Genomic DNA, 24,612 nt, shown 5'->3' with positions numbered 1-24,612 from the left:
GCCACTGCCTTTTCTGCGGGAAGGGCGAGCTCCTCATACTGCTTCCACATCTTAGAATCCAACAGATTCTGAGATACTGCAGAACATGACAGTATCAGACCAAAGGTCTAACCAAGAGGAAGTCTGCAACACTGACATTGCTGCTGCCTCTATATTCATGGCCTCCGTGGCCGAAAAAAGTGATGCTGTGCAAGCCTTTCTGTTAACATCCCCAGGGTTAGGGCCACTACCCCACTTCTTCAGGCTTAGTAGAGATAAACACTAATGGTCTAATTTTAGGATGACCCAGTGAATCGGTGACATGGAAAGTCTCACAGGCTCAGGGAAGACAAGTCTTACTCTCTTTGGATGGAGTGCCTTGTCATGAGACTCTAAGAAGTCTTGCAAATGTCGCGCATTTGTTCTTCCTCTTTGGAGCAAAGTCTTTCTTCTCCATGACCTTCTTGCCTCTGGAAAAGGGACACATGATGTCTGGAGGTTCCATCTCATCCGGGACCACTGGATCCGCATGTGGTTGTGGTGACGGCTCTTGGATCAATTTACACAATTGTGATGATAGCTCTGGGGTTGATTTCAACCCTCTCCAATCAACAAACGCTATTATTATTATTATTACTTGCTAAGCTACAACCCTAGTTGTAAAAGCAGGATGCTATAAGCCCAAGGGCTCCAACAGGGAAAATAGCCCAGTGAGGAAAGGAAATATGCTACAAGAGAAGTTTACGAACAATAATAACATTAAAATAAATTTTTCATGTAGAAATTATAAAAACTTCAAAATAACAGGGGAGGAAGAAAACACGATAGAATAGTGTGCCCGAGTGTATCCTCAAGCAAGGGGATCCCTAACCCAGGACAGTGGAAGACCATGATATAGAGGCTAAGGCACTACCCAAAACTAGAAAACAATGATTTGATTTTGGAGTGTCCTTCTAGAAGAGCTGCTTACCATAGCTAAAGAGTCTCTTCTATCCTTACCAAAAGGAAAGTAGCCACTGAACAAATAAAATGCATTAGTTAACCCCTCGAGCGAAAAAGAATTGTTTGGTAATCTTAGTGAAGTCAGGTGTATGAGGAAAGAGGAGAATGTGTAAAGAATAGGCCAGACTACTCTGTATATGTGTAGGCAAAGATGAAATGAGCTGTAACCAGAGAGAGGGATCCAATGTAGTATTGTCTGGCCAGTCAAAGGACCCAATAACTCTCTAGTGGTAATATCTCAATGGGTGGCTGGTGCCTTGGCCAACCTACTACCTATAGGAGAGCCTATATTCAACCGTAAACTTCAGTAGCCCTAGTCTAGGGTCTGTGGGACATGGATCCTTCTTAACATTTGGAGGCGTACCTCATAATTCTGATGGATGTTTTAAGATCCTTAGGGTATGACACTTATAATTCTTGATGGAAACAACAAGCATCTTTGAGGGGGGGCTTGAGTTGGCATTCTTTTTTGTAGATGTGCAACTCTGAGAAGGCCTAGATAAGTGCTCTCTTTGGTGATCTATCACCAATCTTGGAAAAGGGCAAAAAGGCACTGGCCGTTAACCAGAGGGAGAAGTTTTCTTTTGAGCTTTTCTCTGATTAAGAACTCCGAGAGGTGTATCCTCCAGATGCCTCCTCTTTCTAGCTCGTATGATTCTTTGAGGAGGTGTCTGCTCTTGTGGTGGAATTCATTCATAATTGAATGAATTGAGTGCACACCCAAGGTTTTGGTTGAGGGTAGCTCACGAGTGGCTGCTGCATCTCATGATCACCTGTTTCTAGGTTCCGTGCTCCTGTACGCTTCTCATCCCGAAAGTGAAGCCTCATGCTCTCTGTGGTGGTGCATTACCACTGGAAGACTTGTTTAGTAATGGCGCTCCTCAATCTTACATTCCTCGGGGAGCTACGTGACTAAATCTCTATGAACCGAAGCCCTAAGATATACAGAGGTGTTCTTTGCTAGTTTATTAGCCAAACCCGTATGGTAAATTGGGCTATAGCCTGAAAAACTGCTTACAGCACTCCCTCAGGAGTAAGCAGAGAACTCGGACACAAAGTCGTTGTCATTGGAGTCAATGATCATAGGTGGCGAAGAGGGTGATGGTGCATTAGCGCGCTTCTCATCCAAAACTCAAAGAGCTTTGGCACGAGCAAGCTCAACGGTCGGAACATCCAAAACTGGAGACTGGCATTAATCTGCAAGAGAACACCTTTCTCTTTCTCTAGGGGTAGGATCTACCCCCTTGGAAGCTTACTCTTCAATCCAAAGGTCGCTGGTCTTCGGTTTGCCCTCCAAAGAGTTAACCACAGAAGGGCCGGAGTGACGAGTTTTGGTAGCCGACTTTCCCAACACTGACGATGAACCCAAGGGAGAACAATCACGCTTTGGTCTCTTCTTCCTCCTACTCTGAAATTTTGCTCACTGGGAGGACAACCACTTCCTGCACACATTAATAGGGGAATCTGAAGTGCAGTGGTGCCCCTACACGTCGGACACAAAGGGTGAGGATCAACCTCAATCTTACTTATAAAGGTGCCACAGTGTCAATTAGACAGTCCTGGATATGTTAACATTCTGCTAAGTTCCTTCTCACTCACAGTGAAATGAGAAAAAGACAGAAAATTAAAAAACTTCAGGCCAGTTGGAGAATGTCGAGAACAAGTCTGTCCAGTAAAATAGCCAGAAACAGAATAGAAACTCTGCAAACTGCCAGACCCAGACTAGATACTGGGTGCCGGTTGCCAATACCTCGATAACTCTTCATTGGACGTTACCAGCTTTTGCCAGAATCTTAACTCTACTAAAGGATGAAGGTTTGTACTCGCATAGAAACAAAAACCAAAAACAAGTCGTATGGAGGCCAAACTCAAAGGCTTGGGTGATGATACAATTCTGCAATGAGTGGTTTAAATGTGTTTGAGCCAAGTGTAAAAAAATATTTAGAACATAAAGAACTTATGGACAAAGCTACTGTACACCTTCCAAGCTTATAGGATGAGGTACTGCCGAAGTTAAACTTCATCATTGTGAAGATTTTGCCTCCTAATACAACTCCTCTCATTCAGCCAATAGATCAAAAGTCATTTCAAATTGTAGGAAACTTTATACAAACGCATTATTTCAAGAGGTACTTTCAAGTGACCTGACATAGAATTAACAATGGGAGAGTTCTGGAAAAAAGCATTTCAATATTGTGCACTGCCAAACCTGAACTCTACCAGGAGGAATCTATGGCCAATACAGTAGCCATATTTGAAAAATGATGAGGGCTTGCGAGGCTATGCTTGTTGTGGACCTGTAAGTCAATTAAGAGAATGCAAAGGAATTAGTGGAAGAGCACAGAGAAGAACTAGCCACTAAGAAGTAGCAGCACCTTGAGAGGGAGGGTTTCCAGGCAAGATGGAGGCACCATCTTCAGATGAGAAAATTATGGAAGCATCTACTTCAGTTATTACAGAAATATGTGAAAAAGGGAAGGGAAGGTGGTGCAAGGTTGAATGTCATGTTGAATGGAGAGTTACTTGAGGAGGTGGATCAGTTTAAGTACTTGGGGGCTGTTGTTGCAGAAAATGGTGGAGTGGAAGCAGATGTACGTCAGAGAGTGAATGAAGGATGCAAAGTGTTGGGGGCAGTTAAGGGAGTAGTAAAAAATAGAGGGTTGGGCATGAATGTAAAGAGAGTTCTATATGAGAAAGTGATTGTACCAACTGTGATGTATGGATCGGAGTTGTGGGGAATGAAAGTGATGGAGAGACAGAAATTGAATGTGTTTGAGATGAAGTGTCTGAGGAGTATGGCTGGTGTATCTCGAGTAGATAGGGTTAGGAACGAAGTGGTGAGGGTGAGAACGGGTGTAAGAAATGAGTTAGCGGCTAGAGTGGATATGAATGTGTTGAGGTGGTTTGGCCATGTTGAGAGAATGGAAAATGGCTGTCTGCTAAAGAAGGTGATGAATGCAAGAGTTGATGGGAGAAGTACAAGAGGAAGGCCAAGGTTTGGGTGGATGGATGGTGTGAAGAAAGCTCTGGGTGATAGGAGGATAGATGTGAGAGAGGCAAGAGAGTGTGCTAGAAATAGGAATGAATGGCGAGCGATTGTGACGCAGTTCCGGTAGGCCCTGCTGCTTCCTCCGGTGCCTTAGATGACCGCGGAGGTAGCAGCAGTAGGGGCTCAGCAGTGTGAAGCTTCATCTGTGGTGGAAATGTGGGAGGTTGGGCTGTGGCACCCTAGCAGTACCAGCTGAACTCGGCTGAGTCCCTGGTTAGGCTGGAGGAACGTAGAGAGTAGAGGTCCCCTTTTTTGTTTTGTTTCTTGTTGTTGTCGGCTACCCCCAAAAAATTGGGGGAAGTGCCTTTGGTATATGTATGTATGATGTGAAAAATGGATTAAAGTGCTGTAGTTTTGCATAAAAAATATACCACCTGCAAATGAAGCTATAACCAGCTATAACAGTATTGTATTAAATGACCAGACAATGTCACACTTCAAAGACATTCTTAAAATGAAAATAAAAAAATCACTGGCCTTTTGGGGGGGGGGAGTAAAACTAAAACCTGGTGAGACTCAACCATGTTCAGATCAAGAAAAAGTCAGAAAAGTCACAATTTTAGCTTCTTGATGTTTTAATAGAAGAGGACTCTCCTCTCCAAAAAAAAAAAAAAAAAAAAAAAAAAAAAAAACTCCACCTCCTCTCTCCTACATCACCATTCTCATAAGCTATCACCACTTTTCACAAAGGTAGTGATGCTAAATTTTACTTTTACTATTTCAATTATCATAATCATGCATTTAAAAATATTTAAGTATGTATTTTAGTGCTACATTGTCTGAATTATCTCATGCAACCCCAGTAATGTATATGTCATATAAAATATCAATACTCCGGAATACATTATTGTATTTCCATTCCCCTTGTTTTTTACTGAAAAATATGTTAGGTATATGTGTTTCGGATAGTATCCTAACTTTTGGAACAAATTAATAATGTATATTGACATGGCTGGTGTATCTCGAGTAGATAGGGTTAGGAACGAAGTGGTGAGGGTGAGAACGGGTGTAAGAAATAAGTTAGCAGCTAGAGTGGATATGAATGTGTTGAGGTGGTTTGGCCATGTTGAGAGAATGGAAAATGGCTGTCTGCTAAAGAAGGTGATGAATGCAAGAGTTGATGGGAGAAGTACGAGAGGAAGGCCAAGGTATGGGTGGATGGATGGAGTGAAGGAAGCTCTGGGTGATAGGAGGATAGATTTGAGCGAGGCAATAGAGCGTGCTAGAAATAGGAATGAATACCGAGCGATTGTGACGCAGTTCCGCTAGGCCCTGCTGCTGCCTCCGATGCCTTAGATGACCGCGGAGGTAGCAGCAGTAGGGGATTCAGCATTATGAAGCTTCATCTGTGGTGGATAATGTGGGAGGGTGGGCTGTGACACCCTAACAGTACCAGCTGAACTCGGTTGAGTCCCTTGTTAGGCTGGGAGGAACGTAGAGAGTAGAGGTCCCCTTTTTGTTTTTGTTTCTTTGTTGATGTCGGCTACCCCCCAAAATTAGGAGAAGCGCCTTGGTATATGTATGTATGTATGTATATTGACATGTCACTATATCTGTATAATTTCCAACTATAAAGCTAACTTAGAAAATCTAATATCACCCTAATAAAAACAAAATTCCACTGTCTGATTGAGGCTACAGTTAAAAGGAGGTAAACAGCAATCAAAATGGGTCTAGTTGGGAGAGGAAGTTCTTTGCTTGCTTGTCAGCTTCATCAATGGGAACAAAGTATTTTACATATGTCCTGGATTGGATAGAAATTATAACTCTGGACTATAAGGCCGGTCACTGGGGCAGGGAGGCCTTATTATAATAACATCATGGCAAGTTAGAACAAAGTAATTAGTGAAAATCTGTAGTCAAACATGAGCAAAGATGATCAAATTTGCACAAAATGGAATATAAAAGGCTACTCACTATGTTTCCCACCAACACGGTAGGAGCCCTTTTAATTTTTTGTGGTGGTGAAAATAAGTGTTTTAAATATTCCAGGAACATAATCCTACGATAAATCCTCAGATCAATTGAAAAACACAGATAACATTATTGTGAATAGGATTAAAATGTTAGCACAGGATTAAAAAGTTTGCTAAACACCAAAACTTTCCAAGTCTATTCAATTTCTAAAGAACTTATCTTTCCTTCAGAAAAACAAAACATGAATATTAGGCAAACTTACCCAAACTTTTGCTGTATTCTATTTCACCCTCTGCTTTTCTGACTTTAATGGCCTCCATCTTTTCCAAATCTGACTCGTCACAACTTTCTTCGAAAAAAAGCTTGTCTACATGAGGAGCATGTAGTGATAGCATCTCCCTGTTAAAAAAGAAAACATGTAACTTTATAAGACTATCTTAAAGTTAAGAAAACTGACAACTACCAACAAGATTCAATATTGCTAATACATAAATCCCAACAATAAAGACATACAATATCTGTTACTCCACTAAACCTCGATTTATATAAAGTACTGTACTCGAGACTTGGAACTATCATTTTAAGTTAGTTTAACCCTTTTACCACCAGGCTATTTGGAAATTTCCAACCCTTAACCCCCAGGGGGTTATTTTATTCCCAGCACATTTTGCAGTATAGTTTTTTTTAAATGCTCTAACAGCCTTAATTTTTGTCATAGAGAGGTCAGGTTGGTCTCATTCTCTTGGAAAATGCCTGAATTTTCTCAAAAAGTTATCAAAAATAGGAAAAAAAAAATTTATAGCATTTTTTTGCAAGGACATACCGGTACGTCCATGGGGGTAAAGGGATGGCTTTTGTGAAACGTACCAGTACGTCCTTTGGGGGTAAAAGGGTTAAACTAGCAGCAAAGCTAACCTATACACAGATTGCGTGCAATGCAAATCCATATAGCAAACAATCACTTCTGTGGTTTTTAAATAGGTTGTTCATGCTGGATACAAAGCTATGCATAGTAATACACAGATCATCTGCATGGGTTTCCCGACCGCCGGCCAAATGAATTAAAACATGGCTTCACTTCCACCCAAGTACTTTGGGAGTCTCAAGGGCCCCAACCTGAGACTCCCTAGGAAAGTTAAGTTTGTTTTATGCCATGATTGAGGTTCATCAATGAAGAACTGATAGAATCAGTAAAGAAATATCTGTATTTATATGATACCACTACAGAAAGCTACAGGGATGTAACAAAGGATAGCTGTTAGATGAGATGACTAAAACCCTTCACATTGGTGGTAAGTAATTTTTGTGTTCAAAATACTACTACTACATAATAATAATAGTCTTTATAATGCTTCCTAAAACGAACTGGGCTTTGAATATATTCAATACAAATTAGAACAATTTCTCTTTTGACAACTGACCATATTCTTCTGCCTTGGATAACTGCCTCTTTCTGATGAGAAATACTTTACTGTACTCTTTGAATTTAATGTGCATTTTAATAGCATCAACAGTAACATTACTTCCTACCATTCTAATCCTGTATAAATACAATAAATTTTAAAAACAATTTGTATTTTTCCTAGCCATACAAACCAGTCATTTGAATGGGTTACTCCTAGTCTCATTTTCTACACCCAGGCAATCAAAAAGAAAAAGGGTTAGAATGCATCATAATAGGTTGAGAGATAACCCCACTGCATGGCGGCATTATGCACCACTAAATGGCTTATGTCCCTCTCTTCTAGTCAAAGACTTGTTGGGAAGTTGAGATGGGACCTTTGATTAAATGACAACAGGTTTGAATAACTAGGAAAAATTGAAATTATTTTTAAAATTTGTATTTTCTTCCTACACGGATACAAACTTCTGAGTCATTTAAATGGAAGGCTTCCTTAGGTGGGGGGAAGTCTCAGCTAAGAGGATTCACTCTCTCTGACAGTTACGATTACATATAAGTAAGAGCAAAAGTCTAAAGTGGATTATGCAGGGATTGTTTGGCCAGCTCGTAAAAAGGCATGAAAGTACTAAAAGCAAAACGCCCAGGCTAAGAAGCCTAGTGTAAGCAAGGATCGGTTACCTAAATCGCCAAAACTGATGAATACTATCGGCATAATATAAAGAATTCACAGTAGGAAGGCTAAATAGCTAAATTTATTAAAGCAAATAAACCGGGAAAGTCGTTCTGGCTAACTACATGACTCGTGCATAGCGAACGACAGCGTCCATGACGCCTCCGGTTCCGCAACAGCTCGTTTACGTTAATTTCACTTTGATTCAAATAAAAACGGGCAAGAGCTTACATTTATACAGAGTTAAGATAATACTCAACTTTCCAGAGGCAGAAGAGGCTGGTGAAAGCATCATAATGGTAAATCTAAAAATACGAGAGAGCACAGGGGAAATCACCGAGCTATAGAGCTACGAGATAAGGAATAACATGGCACCGATGGTGACGTCATATGCAGACTCAAAACAGTGAGGAGAGGTGCCTTAATAATGGCTCCCCTTCGTTTTCTTACCACTTTCCCTCTCTAAGCGTTAACGCTATTCGGGGTGAAGATAGCTATGTGGCGTGTCAAGAATACGTCCTCTGATATTATGCGATATCCCTATAAGAATAAGTTAGGGATATTCGCTCCAGGAATTAGAATTCTGGGTACCTTAAGGTAAAATTCTCTGGGAATATCACTGTAGTTAAATATACCCTAGGAAGTTACTTTAAAGGAACTTCCATCAGGACGACATGCTATCTCACCCAAAAATAGATTTTTCACTTCGCTCAAAATTCGTTTATTTCATCCTTCCATTACTTGTCCTTCGATACTTTCTATATTGGCATTGGTAACATGTATGATATTTTTACGTAACTGTATATAAAAAATGCTATACAATTCAGCCATTCTACAGCATTATCATGATACGCATACAGTTACATACTTTGATATCATGATGCAGTATGTGATGAGATAGCCTAGATTTGTTATTAGTTAGTAAATTTATTCATCAATTCTAATTTGAATACATGATAATTTACACTTATTTGTGTACTGTATTTAATTATATGATACATTTATCTATCTTCTTTACATAACTGTTTATTTATGATTTTTTAGATAGTGTTATTGATACGTCTTTAAATTTACTGTAACCTACCATTTTACTCTTTTAGGATATTAAAATCTGCATTGTAATGAAAGAGATAGCATCTCCTACCCCTACAGATCGTAATAAAGTAGTTTATTACCTCTGATTTGACTTTCACTTTGCCCAGGGCACCAGCCACCCATTAATATACTACCGCTAGAGTGTTTTGGGGGTCTTTTGACTGGCCAGACAGTACTACATTGGATCCTTCTCTCTTGTTACGGTTCACTTTCTCTTTGCCTACACATACACCAAATAGTCTGGCCTATTCTTTACAGATTCTCCTCTGTCCTCATACACCTGACAACACTGAGATTACCTAACAATTCTTCTTCATCCAAGGGGTTAACTACTGCACTGTACAGTAGTTATTCAGTGGCCACTTTCCTCTTGGTAAGGGTAGAAGAGACTCTTCAGCTACGGTAAGCAGCTCTTCTAGGAGAAGGACACTCCAAAATCAAACCATTGTTCTCTAGTATTGGGTAGTGCCATAGCCTCTGTACCATGGTCTTCCACTGTCTTGGCTTAGAGTTCTCTTGCTTGAGGGTACACAAAGGCACACCATTCTATCTTATTTCTCCTCCTATTGTTTTGTTAAAGTTGTTATAGTTTATAAAGGAAATATTTATTTTAATGTTGTTACTGTTCTTAACATATTTTATTTTCCCTTGTTTACTTCCCTCACTGAGCTATTTTCCCTGTTGGAGCCCTTGGGCTTATAGCAACCTGCTTTTCCAACTAGGGTTGTAGCTTAGCAAGTAATAATAATAATAAGAGTAATAATAATAATAATAATAATAATAATAATAATAATAATAATAACAATAATAATAATAATAAATTAAGAGTCTTGATTAAAATACTGAAAAGGTATTATTATTATACATGGCAGGTTCAAATTCTTATTTTAGCAATCAAACTGGTCCACTAATTCCTGGTTTCCATTTACTGCATAACACCTATAACAGTACAGTACTTCGTATGTCAGTTTACACTAGAGTAATTTCTTTTGCTTGATATAAAAACAAAGCATTACCCTATTCTAGGTCAAACTAACACGTTCTATATTATTACTTATGATTTTCATTTACTGTCTGAATTTCATAAGATTATTTCTACATTCACATAGATTTTAGAAAATTCTTCACATGTACAAAAATTGAAAATATGCTTACCATATAACAAGTCCAAGTGAAAATATATCAGATCTCTGTGAAATTTTCTCACAAGAAAAAACCTCAGGTGGAGACCAACACTCTGTGCCAACGTATTCCTCATTTTTGCACGCATAACCCTGGAAAGAAAAGAACTAGTCATTACCTGAGAGAGAGAGAGAGAGAGAGAGAGAGAGAGAGAGAGAGAGAGAGAGAGAGAGAGAGAGAGAGAGAGAGAGAGACTCTCTCTCTGAAAGGCTGGTATCATTATGGATATTTTCAGCTGATACATTATTGAGAAACGTTCAGATCATTCTACTCAGAAAAAATTGATGGATTTTGTTTTGAGGTATTTGAGGGGTTATGTACAGTATAAGAACCACCAAGTAAACTATTCTCAAACGAACTAACACTGAATACTTTTAATTTTTGCATTAGCTGCAGGCAAACTAATCGGTACATTGCAAAATCTATTTAAAAGTATGGAATTTGGTCCTGATAAAGCAATTCAATCACTTTTATCAGGTTTAGGCTAAATATTATTTGGAGATCAAGAACCTGCCGGACCATTTTAATATTCATCCTTAAGCACCTTTAGTTGTTCAGTATTTCCAATTAAGACTGAAGTTTTACTTAAAAAGTTAACTTATGGTATTAGGATTCCTACTTGTTCCTTATTGAAGGATTCTGTGTCTTTATTAGGATTTTTTAACAATTCTAGCACATGTACAGTTGGGTGTGATATCTCTTCCCATGTCTGTGTAGAATGTGACTACCTCTCTTAATTTCATTCAGAATGTATCCTTGAAAAGGGTCCATGGGTCAGCTGTGACATACCAAGTCACCATTGCATAACATAGACAAGTTCTTGTGTGTCCTATAGGATGAACCAAGATGCTTTGCCATTTACCAATTTTGTTAACCAAATACAAGGAGTAATTCTTACTTGAGCTGGCATCATGTATTCAATTTTGAAGTAGGATGTCACAGAATTATTTTCAGTAAGTACATATATGCATACATATACCAAGAAACTTCCCCCAATTTTGGGGGGTAGCCAACATCAAACAATGAAACAGAAAAGGGGACTTCTCTCTACGTTCCTCCCAGCCTGACAAGGGACTCAACCGACTTCAGCTGGTACTGATAGGGGTGCCACAGCCCACCCTCCCACATTATCCACCACAGATGAAGCTTCATAATGCTAAATCCCCTACTGCTGCTACCTCCGCAGTCATCCAAGGCATCGGAGGAAGCAGCAGGGCCTACCGCAACTGCGTCACAATCACTCGCCATGCATTCCTATTTCTAGCACGCTCTCTTGCCTCTCTCACATCTATCCTCCTATCACACAGAGCTTCCTTCACTCCATCCATCCACCCAACCCTTGGCCTTCCTCTTGTACTTCTCCCATCAACTCTTGCATTCATCACCTTTAGCAGACAGCCATTTTCCATTCTCCTAACATGGCCAAACCACCTCAACACATTCATATCCACTCGAACTGCTAACTCATTTCTTACACCTGTTCTCACCCTCACTACTTCGTTCCTAACCCTATCTGCTCGAGATACACCAGCCATACTCCTTAGACACTTTATCTCAAACACATTATATTTCTGTCTCTCCGTCACTTTCATTCCCCACAACTCTGATCCATACATCACAGTTGATACATTCACTTTCTCATACAGAACTCTCTTTACATTCATGCCCAACCCTCTATTTTTTACTACTCCCTTAACTGCCCCCAACACTTTGCAACCTTCATTCACTCTCTGACGTACATCTGCTTCCACTCCACCATTTGCTGCAATAACAGACCCCAAGTACTTAAACTGATCCACCTCCTCAAGCAACTCTCCATTCAACATGACATTCAACCTCGCACCACCTTCCCTTCTCGTACATCTCATAACCTTACTCTTACCCACATTAACTCTCAACTTCCTTCTCTCACACACCCTTCCAAATTCTGTCACTAATCGGCCAAGCTTCTCTTCCGCGTCTGCAACCAGTACAGTATCATCCGCAAACAACAACTGATTTACCTCCCATTCACGGTCATTCTCGTCAACCAGTTTCAATCCTCGTCCAAGCAATCGAGCATTCAACTCCCTCAACACTCCATCAACATACAAGTTAAACAGAAATATATATAAAAAAAGGGCTAAATGTATGCCGCATAGAAAAATTTTACCGAATGAAACTCCACAACCTAAGTGGTTCAACAGAAATAGCCAATGTAATAAATAGTAGAGACAGGAAACAATAATCAATGGGTCCACAGCCTTTAATTCATGAAATTTCTGAGCACAAAAAGTTAAGCTGAAAAGTAGAAAAACTAGTTAGAAAAACCTAGATCATTGAAGAGAAAAGAGTGGCTTCAGCTAATAAAGAAAACTCAAAAGATTTTTTTCCACATGTAAACAGTAGAAAACCAATCAAAAACAACATTAGCCCATTAAGAGGCTCGGAGGGTAATCTTATAACCAAATTATTTGGAAAAAGCTATACTGATGAAAGCATATTTCACAACTGTATTCACTAGGGAAGAATCAACGACCCTCCTTGAACCACATACTGTATATGAAGGGCCACAACCATTAAATAAAATCACCTTTACAATGGATCATGTCAAAAAGTAAAATAAAAGAACACCATAAGTCTGAGGCACCAGGTCCAGATGATATTCATCCAAGAGAGATAACCCCACACTTTTACAAAATGTTCTGAAAGATAGCCAACGAGAGAAAGGCACCACAAGGATGGAAACTAGGCAACGTTTCTTCAATCTACAAGAAAGGAACAAAAGAAGAACCTGGTAACTACAGACCTGTGTCTAACTTCAATGCCTTGCACTTATTTTAACTAATTATAGTAAGTTCAACAGTAAAACATATAGAGTAAAAAGTCTTTTGATAGACAGCCAACCTGGTTTTAGACAAAAGAGATCAAGAGGAACGAATCTGTTGGAATGTTTCTACAACATGCTTAGGATTTATGACAAAAGCAGGGCAATGAACATCATATACATAGACTTTCAAAAGGCTTTTGACAAAGTTCCTCATAAAAAATTAATAGTAAAAATTAGAGCACTGGGCATCATTGATGAGCCAGCCAAATAAATTGAAGATTGGCTAACAAACAGAAAACAAATAGCTGTAATCAATGGAGAAGCTTCAACGTGGGCAGCTCTTACAAGGGGAGTACCACATGGATCCATCCTTGGCCCATTGATATTTCTGATCTACACCAATGACATAAATTTAGGATTAACTAGTAGAATAGCCAAATTTGCTGATAATACTAAACTAGGCATAAATGCTGAGAACTCAGAAGACTTAGAAGCATTAAGAGAGGACTAATGAAGCTAGGAGAATGGTCCAGAAAAGGGCAAATGCCTTTCAAATGCGGGAAATGTAGTCATGCACATAGGTTACAGTAACATACAATCAGATTACTCACTGGTGGGTTATGAAATAGAAAGTGTGGAACAAGAGGAAGATTTTGTTATTATTACCAGAAAATATTTGTCCTATTAGTGTACTTTCATTAGATGAATGTAGTACTCATAACAACTGATACAGACCCACAAAATACTTTGTATCGTTACTTGATACTTCGATAATGGGATTACTAGTACTAATTTTTAGCCTACTAGAAGGAAATCACTCTATTGCCGGCACACTTATCGCCAGTAATGTGATGTTGCCAGACATATGAGATGAACTCGACAGATAAAACTTTTCTTAATGTATTTTTCACTGAAAATGGATACTGTATACAGTCAAACCTCTAACTACGAAAGAATTGGCTTACGAAATTTTTACTTCACGAATGGAGATGAAGAATTCTACGACTTGGATCACGAAAAATGTTTCGGACAACGAAAGGCGGTAAGGAGCGTGAGTCCGACCGTATCAGAGATGGATTTTAAACTTCATGCGCCGCCAGCCCGTAAACTCGCTACCACCCTCCTGCATTCCCGTTGGTTATCTCCCTACTCGGATGCTAGTTACCACCATGATATCCTGCTCTCCTATTGGTCGGCATCTACTGTACTGTATCCCATCGTGCATCTACCCATCGGCGTTCCTATGTCTTCTCATACCGGCAACAGTATCGTACGCTCTGACTTAGTGTTTGTAATTTTGCAACAATTTTACAGTATGTACTGTTATCATGTGTGATACTTACGATACATCATTAGCCATGGGTCCAAAGAAAGTTGCTGATGTCAAGGGAAAGAAGAGGATGATGTTTTCCACAGAGATGAAGATGGAAATAATCAAGAAATACAAGGCTGGCATGCAGTTAAGTGTGCTCAGGAAAATTTTAAGAAGCGGGCAGAAACAAGCTTCCTTGGACCAATATTTTAGTAAGAGGCATTTGGTAGAAGCAGACCAAGTGCCAGCTAAGAAACAAAAATGGCAGTGATGAAGAAAATATGTAGTGTGATTAAATTTAGAAAATACAAAACGTAAAGTAAGAAAAAAAAATAGAAAAAGGAAAATAAAAAGATATTTTATTTCAAGTTTATCGTAGAAGTTAAGTGTTAATATTTCCTACCATTTGTAGATGCATTTCCTTAAATTAAGTGTTAATGTTTTCTGTGATTTATAAATCTGTTTTGTAAAGTTGAGTGTTTACGTTTTCTGCCACTTATACGTAAACGTTTTCCGCCGTTTTCATCCTCCTCTACCGCCCCGCACTTCGCTCTCAGACATCGCCTCACTCCAAAGGTATATTTACTGTTTGCTGTAATTAAACATTTATTTTTTCATATTATTAATGTTAATTTATTATTAAATGATCAACATACAGTACTTTTCGTATATTTAGTATTGTTTAGTGGTGCATATCCTTTTTATAATCATTTAATGTGGTGTTTTTCTAGGTTCTGGAACGAATTAGGCTACTTATATGTAAAAGGCGACTCTCTACACGAAAAAATCACTTTACGAAAGCCCTTAAGGAAACAATTAACTTCGTTTTGCGAGGCATCACTATATTAGCAATAAAAGAAATTACTCACTTACCACAATAAATCAGTTAATTTTTATATAAGAAAATATATCATTTCCAAGGAAATATTTGTCCTATTAGTGTACTATTTCCGACATAGTTGTGATATCATCAGTGAAAAAAGTGATCGTAAAGTTTAACAGTCGTACATCTCATAGGTCGTAAGTCGGCGACTACTTGTAGTTAGTTTCCAGCTATACTGGGAAAACATATCTATATTAAATAGTAAATGGTTTGTATTTGTGTAGGAACAATAGACAATGAAGGATTATTACAGTTATTACTACAACTAGAAGTAATATCTGGCATATGGCTTTGAAGAGAGATTAGATATTGTAAGAGTATGGGCAGAACTGTAGCATTTTAGCTTTATGGTCAAAAAGCTCTAAGCTACAAAAGTATTAGCACAAAGAATTTAACATAAAGGGCATCAGCACAGTTTTACATTACAATTTTTAAATGGAAAAAAATAATACCAGTATACACTTACTTTATCATCCAAGGTCAAAGTTACCCCAAAATCACAAAGCTTGACTACCTCAAACTCCCCTTTTACAAGAATATTAGCACTTTTTATGTCCCCATGTAGAAGTTTCTTCTCTTCGTGTAAGTAACAAAGGGCTGCACCAATGTCTTTGGTCATCTGAAAAAAATGTAAGAAATTAAATCTTATGAGTAGTTTCTTATAATACACATGACTTACAATAAAGTTCATTTCTCTATAATTTGATGTAGGTATTGTTGATGGCATACTTAATTTAAAAGTTATAGTAAAAAGATTTGGAAATATGTCGTGAATTACTTCCAAAGGATTAGTAATATATTAATCCTTACTTTTCATCACAGGTGGAGAATTTGGAGTACAGTATATTTGCCAACAATTTTATGAACTTTCCTCCAAATGGAAGAAGAGGTGGTTCTTATATTCATTTGATACAAAATATGACTATGCCTGATGAGGAGCTGCTTTAATTGCTTGTCAAAATTATGCTCAGCATTTCTTGTAACTTACAATATTCTGTTCATTATAATTTCGGCAGCTCTTTGTTAACCCATTTACCCCCAAAAGGACGTACTGGTACGTTTCACAAAACACATCCCTTTACCCCCATGGACGTATAAAAATTTTTTTTTTTCATATTTTTGATAATTTTTTGAGAAAATTCAGGAATTTTCCAAGAGATTGAGACCAACCTGACCTCTCTATGACAAAAATTAAGGATGTTAGAGCAATTTAAAAAATATATACTACAAAATGTGCTGGGAAAAAAATAACCCCCTGGGGGTTAAGGGTTGGAAATTTCCAAAGAGCCTGGGGGTAAAAGGGTTAATGCATTTCTTGTAGCTCTATGTAACGCCTGAATTTCTGGTGACCATCGGGACTGGTCGTTGATAAATAGACCCGTTTATTTTGAATTAGAATGCACTCCAGCTGTGTGAAGAGTTCCACTGAGTAAATTAATGGCATCATCAACATTATGGAACTCATCTGTATTACCTTCTAACTCACACAGTTCTTTAAACTTATACCAGTAAGCTCAATCCAATCATAATCAAGGCGATCTGTATTCAAGTGGGTCATTGTTAGTTGTAATTACTATTGGTACATGATCACTTACAGTATATACCTACAGTATATACCAGTCATCTAATGACCTCCAGTAGAAGTCATCTAGACATATACAATAGAGCTCACTATTGAAAGATGAATGCATGACAAAGTACCTGTCTGGATACGGAAGTGAGTTGGCTTACCTGTATTTAAAACCTCAATATCTACATATTCTATTAGTGATGCTAGCAGATTGCCTTTTGACTTTCTTGAGACATCTCCCCACAATAGATGTCTGATGTTCATATCTCCCAGAAGAAAATGTAGCATTGTAAAGGTTTTTGTTTGTAAAGGTGAACTGGTATTCTCTCATTTTCAATGTATACTTGAGAGGGTACATCATGGTCTCCCGAAGTGAAAATAATCATAGTGATTCTAGGAATCTTATGAACCTTCAATATTTCTTTAGGGCACATATCATAGATGTCTTTCTTGGTAAATTCATAGAGGTCCATTAAAAAAAACACCACTCTTCCATGAAAAAAATTCAAATGGGGTTTGATATCCATGATTAGATTTTGTTCTATTTTTATGTTATTTAGCATAAGACTGGATTTTAAATTTGGCATGAATTAAGATAGATTTCTTGCCAAATCTAGAAATGTCTCTACATACTATAGTACCTACTCTCTTTTGCAGAAGCTTGCTAAATCTAAAGTAATTCTATTCCTCTCCTCTTGCTGTGACAATAATCCACATTGATGGCTTAGGCTTTCTTTCTGATACCAAATTTATTTTGAGGTGAGCACAATCATTTTAATACTAGTCAGTGGGGCAATATATATATGTTTCTAGGAGCTGTGTTACATAGTGCTCCAGTAATCTGATTGTTATAAATTTCTTATTTTTAAAATATCACAGCTGGCATTGGAAGCTTCCTCATAATTGTTAAAGAGGATACATTTCCCAATTTGTTATCACCCTCTTTGAGGTTCATCTTAATTTCACTAACTTTGCCGCAGGGCTTAAGATTCCCTAACTTTACTGTAGTGATAAAGAGTCATCCATAAAGCTTCGTGATGACAATTCAAAGGTATACAGTATCAGAGATATGATGCACTTATAAATTCCTTAAATTATCTTCATTATTCTGAATATTGGAAGAGAGGTCCTTTTTAGTGTCTATGTCATCAACAGAATTTTCCTTAATCAACTGGCAGAGGCTGCCAACATTGTCAGGGGGTGCAGGGGTATTGGAAACATTGACAATGTCAATCATATTATCTTGGGGAGACAAAAAAAAGTTTAAGGGAAAGAAAACTTAAGATTGTCTGACATTCTAAGAGACCCTACTAGCCTTTCACAGAATTAATTCCTCCATCAATGACACCTTGAGCTGACTCCCAAACATCCACTCCCTACCCTACCACAATGAGATGGTACCACTATAAATAGAGCGGCTCAAATGTAAACTAAACCCGTTTGATGGGACTGAAAACATTTCAAGAATTGTAATCATCCCCACTTAATCACAGTGGCAGGCAAAACGGACAAAATAATAAGTCCTATCTAAAAAATCCTAACACCTCCAATTCGAGGGACAAATTTCTGCACGAGATAGTTCCACTTGCAAATAGGGGAATATCAACACTACTTTGGTCCAAACATCATCGAGTACTTGGCAAGACCACCACAGCTCCAACAATTGGTTTTAAAAGAAAAAATCCAATCCCAGCAATGGTATCACTTAAATAGAAATTTTGGAAAGATCATTATAATGCAGTAATCTGCCTTATATTGATCGATCTTCCCTGGCAAGGAGTTACCAGGAGAACCTTGAACTCCGCCTGGAAAAAGCTATGGCCGAGTATGACTCTGAGGGGTTCGATCAAACACCAGAACCACCTGTTGAAGAGGACATTGTTTCTATTGGTCATTCCATGGGGCTGGAGGCAGATGAGGCAGATGTTGTGGAGTTGGCTGAAGAATATGCTGAAGAACTCACAATGGAGGAGCTGAAGGAGTTACAGGAGATTGCCCACATGGAGGTGATGCAGGAACTCTGCAGTGAGGAGGTGGTCGAGGAAGAGGAGGTGCTAACTTCAAGAGAAATTCGTGAGATCCTCGGCATGTGGCAAAAAGTATCTGATTTTGTTGAAAAGACACCCTGAGAAATTGCATACAGGGAGGGCAAGTGCATATTATAATGATACATGCCTAAAAGCAGACTTCTCTTGATCGCTTTCTTATAAAACGACCATGCAGTCCAAGTGTTGAAGGTGAGAAGGCCAAAAGTGATAGTGGAAGAGATTCGCATATGTAGAAAACAAGAAAAGCAAAATAAATTACAAAAAGAAAAGCCCAAGAAAAGCCAAAAAAATAAAAAAAAAAAATAATGCAAAAGGAAAAGCCCCCTAAAAATACAACACAAAGCAAGAAAAAAAAGTGTTTGTGTGTCTGTATATGTATCGTAGGCTAGGCTATGCTGTCTCAGCCCTCTCTCCCTGCCTCCTCCTCCTCCTCCTAGCTCACCTTCGTTAGCCGCTCATCCCTGTCTCCAAGGTAAGTTGGTTACAATTTTATTCTTTATTTTATTTTTATTCATCCTTTCTGTTACTGTACATGAAGACTTGAATATTAAGCATTTAGTAAGTTCATTCAACATTTCTATTTGTGTATAATCTTGCCGCTTTCTACAGCTACCATATCATGTGTATGTGTGTGTGCTTGTAGCCTTGCTTCTCTCCCTCACTCCTCCTGGCAAGCATCCTGTATGCTGCTAGCGCTCACCTAAGTGGTGAGTATAACTATTTTTTTTTATTGTTTTTTACTCTTCATTCTTAAAAAATGAAAGCCTTAAATATCAAGCATTCAGTATGCTCATACAGCACTTTAATTGTGTTTATCTTGCTGCTTTCTACAGCTACCATATCGTGTGTGTGTGTGCGTGGTAGTCTTGTTTCTCTCCCTCCCTCCTCCTTGCATGCATCCCGTACGCTTGCACTCACCTAGGCGATGAGTACAACTCTATTTCTTTATTGCTTTTATTAATATTTATTATTATACTGTATATCAATTTCCGTGTCATTACTATTGTATTCATCTTTTTTTAGTGATTGTTGAGTGTAATTTGAGCATAATTTTAGCTTGTTTTGGGTAAATTTCTTACCCTTGGAACAGATTAATTCTGTTTCTTTTAATTCAAATGGGAATAATTATTTTGAGATATGTCGGCGGTTATGGAACGAATTAAAATGTTATTTTTATTAATAAAATAAATTTTTGAATATACTTACCCGGTGATCATATAAGCTGCAACTCTGTTGCTCGACAGAAAAACCTACGGTCAAAATACGCCAGCGATCGCTATGCAGGTGGGGGTGTACATCAACAGCGCCATCTGTCGAGCAGGTACTTAGTACTCCAAGCAAACAAAGAACCAATTTTCTCCTCGGTCCACTGGGTCTCTATTGGGGAGGAAGGGAGGGTCCTTTAATATATGATCACCGGGTAAGTATATTCAAAAATTTATTTTATTAATAAAAATAACATTTTTCAATATTAAACTTAGCCGGTGATCATATAAGCTGATTCACACCCAGGGGGGTGGGTAGAGACCAGCATTACATGTTTACATTATTATGAGCTAAGTATTTTGTATTTCATTTTAGCAGTTATTCAAAATAACAAACATAAAATAAATAAGTACCTGGTAAGGAAGTCGACTTGAACAATTACTCTGCCTTTTTAAGTACGTCTTCCTTACGGAGCCTCGCGATCCTCTTAGGATGCTGAGCGACCCCTAGGATCTGAAGTATCAACGGTTGCAACCCATACAACAGGACCTCATCAAAACCTCTAATCTAGGCGCTTCTCAAGAAATGACTTTGACCACCCGCCAAATCAAGTAGGATGCGAAAGGCTTCTTAGCCTTCCGGACAACCCAAAAACAATAATAAAACATTTCAAGAGAAAGATTAAAAAGGTTATGGAATTAGGGAATTGTAGTGGTTGAGCCCTCACCCACTACTGCACTCGTTGCTACGAATGTTCCCAGAGTGTAGCAGTTCTCGTAAAGAGACTGGACATTCTTAAGATAAAAAGACGCGAACACTGATTTGCTTTTCCAATAGGTTGCGTCGATTATACTTTGCAGAGATCTATTTTGTTTAAAGGCCACGGAAGTTGCGACAGCTCTAACTTCGTGTGTCCTTACCTTCAGCAAAGCTTGGTCTTCCTCATTCAGATGGGAATGAGCTTCTCGTATTAACAGTCTGATAAAATAGGATAAAGCATTCTTTGACATAGGCAAAGATGGATTCTTAACTGAACACCATAAAGCTTCAGACGGGCCTCGTAAAGGTTTTTAAATAGAACTTAAGAGCTCTTACAGGACATAAGACTCTTTCTAGTTCATTTCCAACCATACGATAAGTTTGGAATATCGAACGATATTGGTCAAGGCCGAGAAGGCAGCTCGTGTTTGGCTAGAAAACCAAGTTGTAGAACATGTAGCCGTTTCGGATGAGAATCCGATGTTCTTGCTGAAGGCATGAATCTCACTGACTCTTTTAGCTGTGGCTAAGCATATCAGGAAAAGAGTCTTTAAGGTGAGATCTTTCAGGGAGGCTGATTGTAGCGGTTCGAACCTGTCTGACATAAGGAATCTTAGTACCACGTCTAAATTCCAACCAGGTGTAACCAAACGACGCTCCTTCGTGGTCTCAAAAGACTTAAGGAGGTCCTGTAGATCTTTATTGTTGGAAAGATCTAAGCCTCTGTGACGGAAGACTGATGCCAACATGCTTCTGTAACCCTTGATAGTGGGAGCTGAAAGAGATCGTTCTTTCCTCAGATATAAGAGAAAGTCAGCTATTTGAGTTACAGAGGTACTGGTTGAGGATACGGATACTGACTTGCACCAGTTTCGGAAGATTTCCCACTTCGATTGGTAGACTCTAAGGGTGGATGTTCTCCTTGCTCTAGCAATCGCTCTGGCTGCCTCCTTCGAAAAGCCTCTAGCTCTCGAGAGTCTTTCGATAGTCTGAAGGCAGTCAGACGAAGAGCGTGGAGGCCTTGGTGTACCTTCTTTACGCGTGGCTGACGTAGAAGGTCCACCCTTAGGGGAAGTGTTCTGGGAACGTCTACTAGCCATCGAAGTACCTCGGTGAGCCATTCTCTCGCGGGCCAGAGGGAAGCAACTAGCGTCAACCTTGTCCCTTCGTGAGAGGCGAACTTCTGCAGTACCTTGTTGACAATCTTGAACGGAGGGAATGCATATAGATCTAGATGTGACCAATCTAGTAGAAAGGCATCTATATGAACTGCTGCTGGGTCCGGGATTGGTGAGCAAAATATTGGGAGCCTCTTGGTCATCGAGGTTGCGAAGAGATCTATGGTTGGCTGGCCCCAGGTGGCCCAAAGTCTCTCGCATACATCCTTGTGGAGGGTCCATTCTGTTGGAATTATTTGTCCCTTCCGAATGAGACAATCTGCCATGACATTCAAGTTGCCTTGGATGAACCTCGTTACTAGTGATATGTCTAGACCTTTTGACCAGGTGAGGAGGTCCCTTGCGATCTCGTACAATGTCAGAGAGTAGGTGCCTCCTTGCTTGGAGATGTACGCCAAAGCCGTGGTGTTGTCCGAGTTCACCTCCACCACTTTGCCTTGAAGGAGAGACCTGAAGCTTTTCCAGGTCAGACGTACTGCCAGTAGCTCCTTGCAGTTGAAATGCATTGTCCTTTGACTCGAGTTCCATAATCCCGAGCATTCCCTACCGTTTAATGTCGCACCCCAGCCTACGTCCGATGCGTCCGAGAAGAGAACGTGGTTGGGAGTCTGAACAGTCAGGGGAAGACCCTCTCTAAGGTTGATATAGTCCTTTCACCAAGTCAGACAAGACTTTATCTTTCCGGAAACCGGGATCGAGACCGCTTCTAGCGTCTTGTCCTTTTTCCAGTGAAAAGCTAGATGGTATAGAAGAGGACGGAGGTGTAGTCTTCCTAGTGACACAAATTGATCCACGGATGACAGTGTCCCTACCAGACTCATCCACAGCCTGACTGGGCAGCGTTCCTTCTTCAGCATCTTCTGGATGGATAGCAGGGCTGGGGGCTGATCGTCTTGTTCAGCAACGTCCTCATCAGAGGGTTCCTCATCCGAAACTGATGGGGAAACGGCAACGGAGTGGGCAACGTCTGACTCGCTGAATCCGGTCGCACTGGTGGATGCGTGACGGAGCCGGACGCAATATCATGGCACTGCTACACAGTCTGTGAACTGTCAACAACCATGGGTGCGCGAGGAAGTACAGCGTCAACCCGAAACTGTCTAGACTGTCTGGGTTGTGCAGTCAACACCCTACCGGGTTGCTGAGGTTGACGCACTGCGTCACAACAAGTCACCTCTGCTGGTTGTTGAACGTCCTGAACGTCAACAACCACCTCCGAGCGTCGCTTAACGTCAACGTGCGACTGGCAACCCACACTGGGTCGCATCGGTGGAGGAACCACCTCAACTGGCAGACGCGAGTAGGTTACCTCAGCGTCAACAGGGCGCACAACCGACCGGTTGGAAGGTTGTTGGCCAGAAGGAGGAACCACCTCAACTGGCAGACGCGAGTAGGTTACCTCAGCGTCAACAGGGCGCACAACCAACCGGTTGGAAGGTTGTTGGCCAGAAGGTTCTTCTCCGCATTTAAGTCCTCTATCAAGGATGCAAGCTTGGACTGCATGTATTGCAGCAAAGCCCATTAGGGTCTACGGGAGCAGGTGTGGCAACAGACGGGGTTAGCGACTGAGGCGGAACCATTTACCATCCCTGAAAGCCTTGTTATGTGTGACATAATAGTACAGCAAAACTTCAAAGGCTCGACAAAAGTTGAGAAGTTGACCTGTAAACAACTTGGAGCGTCTCCTGGCTAAGCGCCAGGGCGAGTCTACCAGAATTGAGAAGTCTATCTGGGCAGAAGCATGAACTCCCAAGCCGAGAACTTCTCTGGTGTCCTATCAGACTCTCGCTCTATAAGCCAGTTTAAAAGAAGGGAAATCAAAGGCTGTATCCCTAAAACTCCTCCTGGTGCAAAAACCAGTCGCCTAGCCAACGTAACGCTCTCTAGGAGAGCGAGAGAGCACTAGCTTAAAAACAACGGCTTCGAAGTAGCTAGGCCTAGTGTAAGTTCTGATGTTTAGGCGAACGAGGAGCAGCAGTTACAAGATCCGGACGAAGATCCTTAAAAAATCATCATGATTTAATTAAAGTCCATAGGAGGCTAAGCAGCTTAAGGCTCCTCTCCAAATGACAGAGTCCTCAAGGGAATATCAGTAGGAGGGAGAACAGCACTTTCTCATCTACAGGAACCTTGTCCGATAAAAGCTAAGTTATCTCAGTGAGTCTCTCACTGGTGCATTAGTAGCAGACCAGAAGGCAACGTCATGTAACTGCTTGACAGTCTGTGAACTGTCAACCACAACAGGTGTGTGAGGACATACAGCACTGGTGCATTAGTAGCAGACCAGAAGGCAACGTCATGTAACTGCTTGACAGTCTGTGAACTGTCAACAACTGAACTGTCAACCACAACAGGTGCGTGAGGACATACAGTGTTCACTCGAGACTGCTTTGACTGTCTATACTGAGCAGTCAAAACAACTCTAGAATGCGGAGGTTGACGCACAGCGTCAAAACAAAACAACTTTGACTGTTGTTGTACCTCGCGAACGTCAACGGAAGGTTCCGTGCGTTACTGAACGTCAACATGCGGCTGGCAGGGTACACTGGAA

General features: G+C 39.9%; 1 protein-coding gene across 3 annotated transcripts in view; it reads right to left on the bottom strand.

Moving 5' to 3' along the window:
• LOC137646912 (lymphokine-activated killer T-cell-originated protein kinase-like) overlaps positions 1-24,612 on the bottom strand; it is a 63,055-nt gene that overhangs the window by 5,720 nt on the left and 32,723 nt on the right. For all 3 annotated transcript variants that reach the window (XM_068379993.1, XM_068380000.1, XM_068379987.1), the window contains exons 5-7: positions 15,767-15,919; positions 10,270-10,388; positions 6,210-6,346 (exon numbers count right to left, since the gene is read on the bottom strand). In XM_068379993.1, the coding sequence (XP_068236094.1) occupies positions 6,210-6,346; positions 10,270-10,388; positions 15,767-15,919 (409 nt within the window). The remainder of the gene's footprint in view (positions 1-6,209; positions 6,347-10,269; positions 10,389-15,766; positions 15,920-24,612) is intronic.

This window comes from Palaemon carinicauda, chromosome 1, assembly GCF_036898095.1.
Source record: "Palaemon carinicauda isolate YSFRI2023 chromosome 1, ASM3689809v2, whole genome shotgun sequence".
NCBI classification, from domain to species: Eukaryota; Metazoa; Arthropoda; class Malacostraca; order Decapoda; family Palaemonidae; genus Palaemon; species Palaemon carinicauda.
The sequence above is the reverse complement of the archived record's forward strand: the minus strand, read 5'-3'. Positions and strand labels throughout refer to the sequence as shown.